We start from the raw sequence: 13,799 nt of genomic DNA, 5'->3' as shown, positions 1-13,799 counted from the left end.
CTGGAGTGCAGTGGCCGGATCTCAGCTCACTGCAAGCTCCGCCTCCCGGGTTTGCGCCATTCTCCTGCCTCAGCCTCCCGAGTAGCTGGGACTACAGGCGCCCGCCACCTCGCCCGGCTAGTTTTTTTTTTTTTGTATTTTTTTAGTAAAGACGGGGTTTCACCGTGTTAGCCAGGATGGTCTCGATCTCCTGACCTCGTGATCCGCCCGTCTCGGCCTCCCAAAGTGCTGTGTGCAGCAGAAATATTCTTCCTGGAATTGCTATGCATGTGACACACCTTTAGGTATTTGAAGGTAGCAACCACACAAATCCCCTCCTTCACTTCCCTCACAATGATTAGCTCCACTTGCTTCTAGACTAATCTCCACAGAATCAAGCCTTCATACTCATTAGATGGATTAAAGTACTAATCTTGGGTTATCTGGAGAAGAGAACACATGTGCCCCACTGAGATGAGGGAAAGTTACAATAAAATAGTAACACAAAGAGATAACATGTTTGGAGTGTTTACTATGTACTGGGTCCTGTGCAAAGGACTTTACTCACATTATATTCACAAAAAAATTCATTTACACAAGAAATATTTATTAATCACCTAAATCATTCTAGAAACTGGGGATACAGCAGTAAAGAATACCAAAAAAACCTGCCCTTATAGAGCTTACATTCTAGAGGTGGGAAAGAGGCAATAAATAAGATAATTGAGTGGTATATATAGTATGTTAGGTGTTGAGTGCTAAAGAAAATAAAAAAATGAGGAAAGAGGATAGGAAATGACAGATGGTTTACAAGGTTAGGTATTGTGTTCAAGAAAGTTCTCACAAAAAGGTAAGTGGAGTGAAGACCTGAAGGAGGTAAAAGAGTGACCTTTGTGGATATCTGGGAAAGACTGTCCCCAGGAGAATGAACAATAAGGGCAAAGACCCTGAGGTAGGTATTATCATCTCCATTTTTACAGATGGGAAAATGACTTGCCCAAGAGCCCATTGCTTGAAGATGGAGCCAGGATTCAAACTCAGGTCTGCTTGATGTTAGAGCTAGTGTACCATACACCTGCCTGGTGATGTAGTGTGAGTGGCATTAGGCAATCTAGAAACACTCTATACTATGGATGATGACACAAAGCCTAGAAGCAGGAAGCAACTTGCTCGGATGAACACGTGTGGATAACGGCTGAGCTGAGACTAGAGTGCTATCATTTCCACTCCACCATCCCTACTTCCAGAATCCAGGCATTTTTCCTCTGGCTAGAAATATTTCTCAGAAAAGTTAATGGACTTGGGATAACTTTATCAATGTGTTTTGCCAATTGGCGTTTTAAAGTCTTGTCACGCCCCAACCGTACTAAATGATGTCTTTGAGCTCTGATTTCTCTCATTGGTAGGTGTGGGTTAGTTATGGAGCATAGATTACAGAGTTAGACACATCTAAACCTGAAAACAGGCCCCACACTTCTGTAGCTATGTGATCTTGGGTAAGTTATTAAGTATCTCTAACTCCCACATCATCCACAGAACAAGGATAGAAATACCTGCCAGGGATTTGGTGGGGATTAGATAAATTAGTACTTGTACAGCACCTCACACAGTGACTGGTACAGGGGAGATGCACTAAATGTGTTCGCTGCCTTCTCCCTATGTAGTTAGTTGTCTTTTTACATGCACAACTCTTGCTTTCTTAATTTATTATAATATTTTGAGAATTCAGAGGTTGTCATATATATATATCTAGCTACTCATCACATTTTATGTTATACGGTGATGCACAGTAAATGCTTAAAAGTGATTATTTGATTGCTGGATTAGCGGGGAAGAGAAAGAGAGATTATTGCTTTGGGGCTCTGTTGATGCCACAGTCTTCCAGTTGCAACATCTGTCAATTCACTGCTCACCAGAGTTGTTTTGGCTGATGTGACTGGCCAGCGGGTATCCTTTGCTTCTTCAAAAGTCAGTATGTGTCATTCTGGAAGAGAGGCCACTTTTCAGATAGGGGAAGACATTTCTTCAGTCAAGAGAAGAGGACTTGCTGTCACCACCAGAGCATCCACGCCATCAATAGGTTCTTGCAATTTCCTGGTAAGAAGGTAAAATTCCAGTTTAACTCACAACTTTAACACCCCCTATCCACAGATCTTTCATCAGGACTGCTATCAAAGAGTCAAATTGACCGATTTCAGTTTTTATTTCTTTCGCCCACCCTCTGGCAAGATCTCAATGAGCAGCTAACCAGCTGAAAATAGAAGAAGAAGAAACAGGCCTGGACCTAGACGATTCAGGAAATGGCTCATCAGCCACCAAAAATTGAAGCCACTTTTCATTCATATAATATGGAAAAAAATCTCCGTGATAAATATTAGGAATAGTTCAATGGAGTCACCTGTTTATAATTTATTTTTAAGAAAAAAAATGTGATTCATTTTTGCAGCACTTTCTCCTACGTTAGCTTGTTTAATCTTCATAACAACTCTATGAAATAGTTATTATTACCCGTGTTTTACAGATGAAGCAACTGATCCTAGTAATATTAAATGACTTGCTCAAGGTTACACAGCTGGTAAGTTGCAAACCCAGGACTTAAATCTGCATGCTCTTAATTTGACCAGTGGTTTTCCCCTTCCCCTTGTTTATCTGCCTCCACCTAAAAAAAAGCTAATGAAGAACATTCTGTACTGGCCTTATCATAGGTCAACGACAGTTCAGAGGGAGTGTTAGATACCTGTCTCCTTTTTTGTAGCAAATCGTACATAGAACCCAGCCTTAATATAAAAACATTGTCAGAGAAAAAACGTTTTTCAAAAGTTAATAGCGCATCTAAGATTAATTCGTACTTGTTTCTGAATAGCTGAGAAGAGCTCAAAGACATGAAGCATTACTCCTATTCATTACAGAAGGCAAAGGTGCCTGTGCTCTCATTTTATGGGCAGGGATAAAGAAGAGGGAAAGGGAATGTATAACAAAGTTGAAAAAACAGCCAGTACTTCTAATTTCTGAGCTCAAATTTGGCAAAATTCAGCTTGACAAACTAAAAAAATCTATCAATAAATTTCCAAAATATTCATTGTATACATATATGTGAGCAAATATTAGAAGGAAATTATGGAAAATGAGGACTATTGTGTTAGAGTGATAGAATTATAAAGATTTTTTTCTGTTTTCACATATTTTGCAATGACTTTCTATTATTTTGTGTAAGGAAGATATAAAGCAATAATTATAATTATTTTAGTGGATGCTTTGAAAATATCCATTTGCCCAGGGCTAGGCAATCTCTTTCCACCAGATTCCCAAAATGACAATTGATTGAGTTGACAATAGCTGAAGACAGATATTTTTATGGGTGAGAGGTGCTAATAACATCTTCTCATATTGGTACATAGAATTGGGTCTCGTGGAATTAGTACTCTGCACCTGAACACTGATGGGCTCAACTTTTTCTAGTCCTTCTCAGAATGAACATTGAAGTGGGGTTTGATGTTTTTAACTAAAGTCTTTTAGCACAGATTCTCTAGTAACATTTTCCCTTTTATTTTTACCTAAAGGGCTTGAAAGATTTTTAAACCAATTATTTCAGTAATATGCCGAATTCACTAACTTTGGAATTTCTCATTTAGTTCAATAGCTTTTATAATTCCTCATTTAGTTTAGAATGCTAGAGCTTGAGTAAGAGAAAACAGTTAATTTTCTTGTCTGCAGATGAAGAAACTGAGGCTGAGAGAATATAGTTCCAAATTTAAAGTAAGTACATAGCATAGCATAGCATAGCATGTATCATATTTTCCCAATTATAATTACAGGTACTCCTATAAAATAAGTACATCTGTTACTCTCCTTGATGTTACCGATGTCCTTGATTATAATTACATCAGAGGCTGGGCATGGTGGCTCATGCCTGTAATTGCAGTATTTTGAGAGGTCAAAATGGGAGATCGCTTGAGGCCAGGAGTTAGAGGCCAGCCTGATCAACATAGCAAGACCCCATCTCTATTTTATTTTTTGAAAAGATTATTAAAATATTAAAGTAAAAAAAATATGCATTAGTTCAGTAGAAAGTACTTTAGCCCTTGGTATCAAGGGCCTAAGAGTAAATTTGGACTATAGACTTTTCACATTTGACAGTGAAAGAGGGACACACACTGTATACATATGAACTGACATATGGACAATTTTACTTTCACTTGTTTTCTCACAGGAGAATATTATCCCATGGCTTAAAAATCTTAAATAGAATCTAGGAAATCAAGAAAAAATGAAGCCATGAAAATGAGGAGCACAGATGAGAATTTCCCAGGCTCTGGCATGGACTCTCAGGCACGTTTCCCTGAGTTGCCTTCACTTTCTCAGAAGATGCCTGTTTAGTGAGCACCATATTTAGGCAGCACAATCGCATAGAGTTAGAGGCCTAGGCTCCAGCCCTGGAGCTGTCAATGATCATCTGTGTGATTTTGAGAAAATCACTTAATACCTCTGGGTCCCCTACCTCATCTACCAAAATAAAGGGTTGGACTAAAGATTGTTTTAAATCATTTGGATTGCATGAAACAGACTCAGGTTATTTTAAGCAGAAAAAGAGTAAATCAGAAGGATATCAGGGAGCACTCAGAATTTTACCTGGATAATTACTTTTGGGGAAAAGCTGGAACCAGGACAGCTTGGTGAGGGGTATGGGGGTGGGACCTGATGGTAGAAATGTAGTGGATGCAAGTCTCATTGGAGTGAGCTGCTGCTAAAGTGAATGAGCTTCTAAGATTCTTTGTCCTTGAACCTCAAGTTCCAGATCTTAGGACTTTGGTTAGTTGGCCTAGGGTAAGTTCATGTAACCAAATCTCAACTAGAAGATAGCAGCCAACGTAACTTACAGCCTCACCAAGACAGCACACAGTAGCCAATGAGCAGATACTGGACAGCCAGAAAATGTAGTGTCTTTGGAACTTCCTAGCTCTCTCCTTCCTTCCTCTTTTTCCCCACTTTTCCTCCTCTCTTTTCTTCTTTCTTTCTCTCCTTTCTTCCTTCCTTCCTTCCCTCCTTCCTTCCTTTCTTCCTTCCTTCCTTCCTTCTTTCCTTCCTCCTTCTTTCCTTCCTTCCTTCCTTCCATCCTCCCTCCCTCCCTCCCTCCCTCACTCACTTCCTTCCTCTCTCTCTCTCTCACCACCCCTACTGTCTCTGGTTCTTCTTTAGTGCTCTTACAAATATCAACTGGCATTTATATGATGGGGAGATTACACAAGGGCAAGGTGTTCTCCCCTCTTTTCTATTTTTCCTGCCCTGCCCTTCCCTTTCCTTTCTTCCTTCCTTCCTTCCTTCCTTCCTTCCTTCCTTCCTTCCTTCCCTCCCTCCCTCCCTCCCTCCCTTCTTCCTTCCTTCCTTCCTTCCTTCCTTCCTTCCTTCCTTCCTTCCTTCTCTCCCTTCCTTCCTTCCTTCCTTCTCTCCCTTCCTTCCTTCCTTCCTTCTCTCCTTCCTTCCTCTGTCTCTGTAGTTCTTCTTCAAGACTCTTTCAAATATCAACTGGTTTTATACTATGGGGGGTTTACATTTTAGCACTCAAGGGCAAGCCGTTCTCCCCCAGAAAAATCCCCACTTCTCTCCAGAGTCCCAGGAGGATTAGGCTCATGGTGGGAGAAAAAGGGGAGGGCTGCCTTGGCTGCAGCTGGGTACCAGAAAGCCAGAGTGTAGCAATGTTCATAAAGACCAGAGCCAGAGAGCTATGGGAGCATGAGCTTGGAGCAGATGGCTAGGAGAACAGTCCACCAAGGACCACTAGGTCCCACTCCTAGTCAGAGGGGTTTTCTTTCAGAGTGTTCCCATTAATACATTTTCTTAGCCTTCACCTAATGGCTGCTGGAATGAGTGGCTTTTTTCCTTTTCCAAACTGTCCTTATCAGTAATGCAACAATAGCTAATTAAATTAGCTGACCTGAATGGAAGCCAGCTTGAGCTAATTTGGTTTTGCTAGTGCTCTCTGGTATATACAGAACTGATAATCCTACTTCCCTCTAGACACACAGTGGAACTTGGGAGGGGGCAGCGAAAGTGACAGTAGCTCTTCCAAAGTCAATTGTACACCGGTGGGATTTCGCACTTGACCAAAGGCAAATAGTCTTGCGTCAGTATCCCCCAAGGGCCTGTCAACTTTGTCAACTGAAAGACTTAAAATATACAACCAGGAAATCGCAAAGGCAAGGTGCCCAGGATGGGAGTGCTGGGAAAAAACCTTCGCCTTAGCAGAAAGAACACTTGGCCAAAAGATTTGGAGCTCAGCCACTGACTGACCTTCCCAAGTCCCTACACCTCGGTGTCTCAGTTACCAGATGCATCATAATAATCACTGTGAAGAAATGCTTCCTTTGCAGACATGCTGTAGCACAATGTCATGTAGATGAGAGTGCTTTGACACACAGAAAACTGTGGCAATGAAGAACGCTTTGATAACTAGCCTATCGCCATGAGTATATTTTCTGTTTCTCAAGGGCAGGAACTAAATACCATCCTCTCTGTGTCCCTAGCATCAAATATGAAGTCTCCACACAGAAGTTGCCCTACATGTGCTTGTTGACTGAATAATACAAAAATAGGGGTATGAGGAGATGTGTAGGGATAGTTTAAGGTGCAGGGAAGTCAACACATAATTAAAGAAACATTGAAAAACATAAGCCTTCTTTTCAGGTAAGTGTCTTAACCCTCTCCATCCTTCACAGAAGAGAAAACTGCCACAGAGGCACAATGGTTTATTCAGATATCAATACATCAAAATAGCTGTCTATCCAACTGGCACCTCTGCCCACATTCCCCACCCCAAGCTCTTACAGAGCCACTACCCAACTAAGGTAAAGGAGCACCCCGCGCATAGACTTTTGTGTTTGTTTTAGGGTTCTTTTCCTTCCTAAGTACTGCATTTCAATGGAATACAGATTAGAATGTGCATGTACGCACATGGAATAAAGGTGTGTTGTTAAAATAAGTAGATTTGGAAAAGTTTGGAATAGGAAAGATCTATCTGGTCATATGATCCACTCCTATTACTTTAATATGCCTCGGTATATTGGTATTTGGTCAAACACATTTAACCATCATGACTACTGTGTTGACTTACTCCATCCACGCTCCCTCAGTGATCCCATCCGCTGCATAACTTCAACGGTATCCTATACGCTGATCTTCAACTCTGACCTCATTCCTGGGCTCAGTTGTCTAGAAACACAACTGCCTGTTGGAGGTTTCCACCTAGATCTTCTGTTACACATCAAACCCAAGATGACAGAAATTGCCCTCCTCACCTACATTTACAGAATCCTCTGTTTTTAGCGGTTGCTCACATTTACCAAGGCCAGAACCCCAACCTTCCCTTCATGCCTACTTGCAGGTAGCCACTGAGTCCATTGATTTTGCCTTCTAAATATCTTTCAAATCCAGGCCTTTCTCACCACTGAAATTATTTTATTTATCTCTTTCATTCCCTAGCCCCCAGCTCCAAGCAGGTGTTTCTCAAAGGCGAATTCTGTGCCAATCAGGCAAATAAATGTTTGTTCACCTGAACTGAATTAAAAATTTTCTCCCTCTGTTCCACTGAATTTCAAATCTTTAGTGAATACCAATTACTATACTGAAGACAACCAAAGGTATAGCTGAATTTTTCCATTCTGTTGTAACAGCTATTCCAATGGGCTCTAAATTGACAGCTAATCCCCAAATTTGGGATGAGTACAGTTTGCTTAGCTGAGACTGTGCAGCCTCAGTGGTGGGCTTACCTTTTGGGTCTGCTCTAAAACCTCAGGCTCATACAAAGAACACTGAAGTTTCTCCCACGCTTCCAGAAAGGTAGATTATGCTCTGGTTGCCATAATTTCTTCTTCAAAGATTCCTTGTCTTTGACTCTTTCATAGTTAACCGTAAAATCAGGTGTGCATTACATTTTATAAATTCAAATTTCCTACTTATTCCTATAACACATTTAAAATATTTGGTATTCCTTGATAATAATTGGTGTTCCAATGATAATTTTGTTTTTTACCCATTTCTCTAACTTTTACTTAACTACTGTCATGGTCTTCATATCTAGATTTTTTTTTTCCTATAGAAATTCCCCTAAAACCCTAGGGCTAGTGGGTGATGTCATTGCATATTGAAATGTAGCCAGGTCATAATGGAAATGACAGTTTTGAGCCAGACTGCCTCAGTTCAATTCCTGATTCTACTACCTATCTCAGTTTCATCATCTGTAATAAGGGATTATAATGTGACTGTATACTTGACAGTCTTCTTGCAAATATTAAAAGAACTAATTCATATGCCACATTAAGTATTCTACTTGGCACAATATAGGCAGGCTATTGTTTTATTAACCTGATATTGAGGATCTAGGAGACATCAAAGGAATTTTGGTGAACAATATATTTTTATCTAAAAAAATTATTTTAATAGCAAAATCAAATGCTTACCATGAATAGAGGCTGTGCTATGCAGTTTACCTATATTATTTCATCTAATCCTCACAGTAACCCTATAATGTAGTTTTCATTATACTCAATTCATGGATGAAAAAAACTAAGCCTCACACAGATTAAGAAACTTGCCATTTGGCACACAGATAACAAATGACAGAACTGAAATTTGAACTCTAAACTGAGTCCAAAGCTAAAATTAAATAAAATGCATATTGAGTACTCAAAGTATTCATGTCTCTAAATAAAACAAAGAAAAAATACAACATTGGATGAATCTCAAAATAATTACATTGAATGAAAGCAGCCAGACAAGAAAGAGTATACATTGCAGGACTCCACTTATATAAAACTCAAGAAAATGCAAGCTAACTATAGTGAGAGAAAACCCATCAGTGGTTGACTGGGGAGAAGATGAGGCAAGAAGAGGTAGGAAGAATGGATTACAAAGAAGCAAACTTTTGGATGTGATGAATATGTTCATTATCTTGGTTGTGGTGATGGTGTCACTGGTGTATACGTATGTCAAAACTTACCAAATTGTATACTTCAAATGTACAGTTTATTATATGTCATTATGTTCAGTAAAGTTGAGCATAATATGTTTAATAATGAATAAACACTTGAGCTCCTTTTTTTTTTGAGACAGGGTCTCATTTCAATGCCCAAGTTGGAGTGCAGTGGTGTGATCTCGGCTCACTGTAACCTCTGTCTACTGGGTTCAAGTGATTCTCTTGCCTCAGCCTCCTGAGTAGCTGGGATTACAGGCATGCACCACCATGCCTGGTCAATTTTCATATTTTTAGTAGAGAGGGGGTTTCACCATGTTGGTCAGGCTGGTCTTGAATTCCTGACCTCAAGTGATCTGCTCGCCTCGGCCTCCGAAAGTGCTGGGATTACAGGTGTGAGCCACTGTGCCCAGCCTTGAGCTACTTTTATACCCTCAAAATCTGGCACGTTAAACAAAGGGTTTAATCATTATTAAGAATAACGTATCAAGTATCAGGAAGATTTGGATTTTGCTTGTTTGGTTTGGGTTTCCCCCCCCCCCAATCACTTGGCTATAATCCTCAGGTATAAGGAGGATTTTGACCTGAGTGGACCAACCTGGCTCTCTCACCTCCCCCTTGAACCAGTTGTGTGACTTTTGGCAAGTTACTTGACAAAATTCAGTGTTTCCATCTAAAATGAGAACCTTAAAGGAAAAAAAAAAAAAAAAACAACAACTGACTTCACAGGGTTATCACAGAATTAAATGAGATAATGTACATAAAGCCATTATGGAGTATTCGGTACATGGTACTTCCTCTATCATTGTTTGCTAGATGTTGTTAAGGTGAAAGAAAGGGCTGAACGAGGCTCTGCGGGGCTGCCATGTCCAGGGTGAATTAGGTGCGTGGCAGGGGGCGGGGAGAAGCAGTTATTGGGTGTAGCCCCAGAGGAAGATGTGACTCTTTTCATCATACAGCTGTGCGTCCTAAAAGGTCCCAGCATTTGGGGGCTGTGATAAATCACTGGGTCAGGCTTTCTCTCATTCCCTCTTCCAGATCTCACTCCAGAATGCAAAGAGGAAAACAGCAGCTACAGCTCTAGGGTAAGGCCTTCTGCTCTTCTACAGAAATTAGTAATGCATTCGGCTTTATTCCACTCTTCTATTACCTTAATGTGCTGACCTGGAGGATAAATGAGATAATAAACACAGAGCACTGAGCACAGTGTCTGGGTCACAGGAGGCGCTCAGTAAATGTTAATTCTCTGCCTCCCGCCCACTTATAGATTAGCCCTGACTTCTCAGAAATGCAGATCCCTATGCACTCACCTAAGTCTCCTTTCAATATCCCTGCATAGGAGCCTTTTTACTACCCTCTTCAAGCTGGCCGGAATCCCTCTCCTCTGCTAATTGTCCCACCGAGAAATGAGGGGAAGAGAATGCAGCAACAACGAGCCAGGAGGCCCGGCCTCCTAGCAGAGGAGACTGTGCTGTTACCCAGCTTTGTGAATGCGAACCTCATTCATCTTCACAGACACTGCTGCGCCATCCATTTTAAATGACATAGAAGCCGACCCGTTTATCAAGATCAGCATACTACTATATTATTATGATTATTTAGCATTTACATAACACTCTATTTGCAAAGTGCTTAATAATAATTTATTTATTACCTCATCTAACTACTCACTAATGGAAAATTCAAGGGGTTGCTCTGGGTTCACTGACCTCCACTCTGGTGATACCTTAGGCCATTTCCAAATGCCTGCCATAAAATATTTTAATAAAAAACCATTTAGTGTATATGTATATGTGTATATATATACACACACATATATATACCAAATATATATACGTATACATTTATTTTTTGGATTTTGCAACATATCTATTGAGACAATACTATTGAGACATATCTATTGAGACAATACTGTTGAGACATATCTATTGAGACAATACTTTTTTGCTTTACAATGAATAAAAATAAGCATTACTTTTATTATAAAGTCACAAAAATAATCCTTCTCTAGAACTTACATAGAACCAATATAAGATTACATTCCAGTTCTGGGACAGACATGGAAATCATGCAAATGTGCCCTTCACATGTCCCTTCAAGAAAGGGCTGGTTGCCCACCTCAGAGGAGTGTGGTTGGCTGGTAGCCCCTGCCTGCTAGCTCTCTTAAGGTCCACCTCAAGCAGCGACTGAGCCTGGTGGTGGTTCAAGGGTTTGGCCATTTTTGCCCAAGGTGGGACTCATCTAAAGGGTGATTTTTGCCCCGGCATTGTGGCTTGCCCCAGTAATTCCAGTACTTTGGGAAGCTGAGGCAGAGGGATCACTTGAGCCCAGGAGTTTGAGACTAGCCTGGGCAACTGAGACCCTATCTCTACAAAAAATACAATAATTAGCTGGGTATGGTGGCACACACCTGTAAGTCCCAGCTACAAGGGAGGCTGAAGTGGGAGGATCTCTTGAGCCCAAGAGGTCAAGATTGCAGTGAACTATGATCATGCCACTGCACTCTAACCTGGGCAACAGAGTGAGACCCTGTCTCTCAAAAATAATATAAAATAAATAAGATAATGTAATTTTTGTTCTGGGGCTCACTCACGTCTGTATCCCTGTTTGACAGCTTCCCAGCCCAGTCGTGCTTCCTTTGCTTTTTTCCTTCACAGGTGTAACTCCCTGATAAACTTTGATTTTCAGTCCTAATTCACGTCAGAGGTCTGGCAGCATGAACTCTACATTCAGCCCTGTCACTAAGGCAAGTGTCTCTGGACTGCAGATTTTTCACCAGCACACTGAGGGGAGGCAGCTTTGATTCTTTCAAAATTCATTGTGTTTCTTCCATTCTATGAATCTATACAGAATGAGACTCCATATGAATTTTATGTCTTTAGTCTACCTGCTAGGGGGTTTTGCAGTGGAGGAAGGTTTTGAGGAAAAAGCTCCTTGCTTTTTCCCCAAATGGGTCCCCCATTTTCCTGCCTACAATGATCTGTAACAATTCCACCTCCATTAAAACATGCAGTAGGAAGATGATAGTGAGTGTGGATTGATGTGCAAAAATTACATGGTAAAGCCGGGCACAGTGGCTCACGCCTGTAATCCCAGCAATTTGGGAGGCCAAGGCAGGCAGATCACTTGAGGTCAGGAGTTCGAGACCAGCCAGACCAACATGGCGAAAACCCGTCTTTACTAAAAATACAAAAATTAGCCGGGCGTGGTGATGCATGCCTGAATTCCGGCTACTCGGGAGGCTGAGGCATGCGAATCGCTTGAACCCAGGAGGCGAGATTGCAGTGAGCCAGGATCTCGCCACTACACTCCAGCCTGGGTGATGAAGTAAGACTCTGTCTCAAAAACAAACAAAGAGAAACAAACAAACAAAATTATGCAGTAAGAATGTATGTGCATGTAAAACATTTATACTTAATATTACAGAATATACAACAATGCATATAGTTAAATAATATCATAACATACATGATCTAATACATATGCTTACATAAAATATCTACGAAGACAGAGGATCTCACAGCAGAGAGAAATGGGGAAGTGAAGTCCCGTTGGCAGATGGGGAAAACAGAACTGCACATTGAGAGGGCCTAATCCCTGGCTATGATGGTCCCCAAGTTCTTATATCAAGTTATATTCTATAGGGTGAAGATCAGCTCAAGTGAAATACCCAAGAGAGAATAACTCCTTGAACCTTACACACCTCACAATTCTAGAAGATGCAGCCTCCTTATCAGCTGCTCACCTGTGAAGGTCTTTGTTTTCAAGTCAACAATCAGAACAAAAGGTGTGTACCCTCTCCTCTCCCTTCATCCGTCTTTTTCTTTTCTTTTCTTTCTCTTTCTGAATTCCTCAGTACTCTTGGGTCAAACGTATCTCCACAAAATAAACTACTACAAAACTTAATTAGGATTTTTGAAATTAAAAGCTAGTAAAAATGTATTTACTCCTGTAATTTTTTTCAAAGCTGTTATTGTAAGGCTTATGTATAAGGTTGTCATTGGACACTGGCTCCGAGAGTCACATATGTAAATGAAAGTCTATAGTTTGAGGTCACACTTGCTAGAATTTTAAAGTGTGTTCAATAATGCTTTGTGTAAATTTACAGCAGATTGAGCTATAATTAACTAGAAAAGACATGTGTGGTGGTTGAGAGAATATCAAGAAAGATCTCTGGCTTTCCTTTGATGCTGTGTTTAGAGGCCTGGTGAAATAGGGGTCACCACCAACCCCTACCCCTGCCCCCCGTCTCCCAGCTACCGAATAAGAAAACTAAGAAGGCTCAGCAATATTCTTGGGCAAGGGTCTAGACCCAGCTCTTTAAACAAGGGCTTCAGAGCATGTAGTAAGACAAGCTGGGATTTCCAGAGGCCAGCATGAATTGACGAAAAACAAGTCATGCCACATTCGCATTATTTACTACTTGGTAAGGGGGCTCAGGGAACAGCAGGGAATTACTATAACTGTGTTTCTTTAAAACAGTGAACCAATGCCCTCTTCTAGTTCTTAGGATAATGGTGAGTAACGTGAAAGTAACATGCCAAACAGAGAGAAGGAATCATATTGAACGAATCAACCCTCTCCGCCTGAAGCCCTCAAGTGTTTTTGCCCTAAGGCTCTGATCCTGTCCTCTCCTGATCAAAATATGAATGACTTGGATAAAGGCAGCATGGTAGGGTGGCTATGAACGAGACCTTCAGAGTCAGACAGAGTTGGGTTCAAATCCTGTCTCGACTCCGTACTTGTTGTGTATCCTTGCCTAAGTTACCTAAACTTTCTATGTCACAGTTTTCATAAATATAAAATGAGGATTATAACACCTTCTTCGTAGAGCTGGAGTGAAAGTACAATGAAA

The 13,799-nt window shown here is 40.8% G+C and overlaps 1 protein-coding gene across 3 annotated transcripts in view; it reads right to left on the bottom strand.

The window, feature by feature from the left end:
• Window positions 1-569: 569 nt before the first annotated feature.
• The window catches only part of PBX1 (PBX homeobox 1), a 328,461-nt gene continuing 315,231 nt past the window's right edge, over window positions 570-13,799 (bottom strand). For all 3 annotated transcript variants that reach the window (XM_065518528.1, XM_065518568.1, XM_045395559.2), the window contains one exon: window positions 570-2,073. In XM_065518528.1, coding sequence (XP_065374600.1) covers window positions 2,053-2,073 — 21 coding nt within the window. In that variant the 3' untranslated portion in view covers window positions 570-2,052. The remainder of the gene's footprint in view (window positions 2,074-13,799) is intronic.

The sequence above is a fragment of the Macaca fascicularis genome, chromosome 1 (genome assembly GCF_037993035.2).
Source record: "Macaca fascicularis isolate 582-1 chromosome 1, T2T-MFA8v1.1".
In the NCBI taxonomy this organism is placed as follows: Eukaryota; Metazoa; Chordata; class Mammalia; order Primates; family Cercopithecidae; genus Macaca; species Macaca fascicularis.
This window is presented reverse-complemented; position numbering and strand designations above follow the sequence as displayed.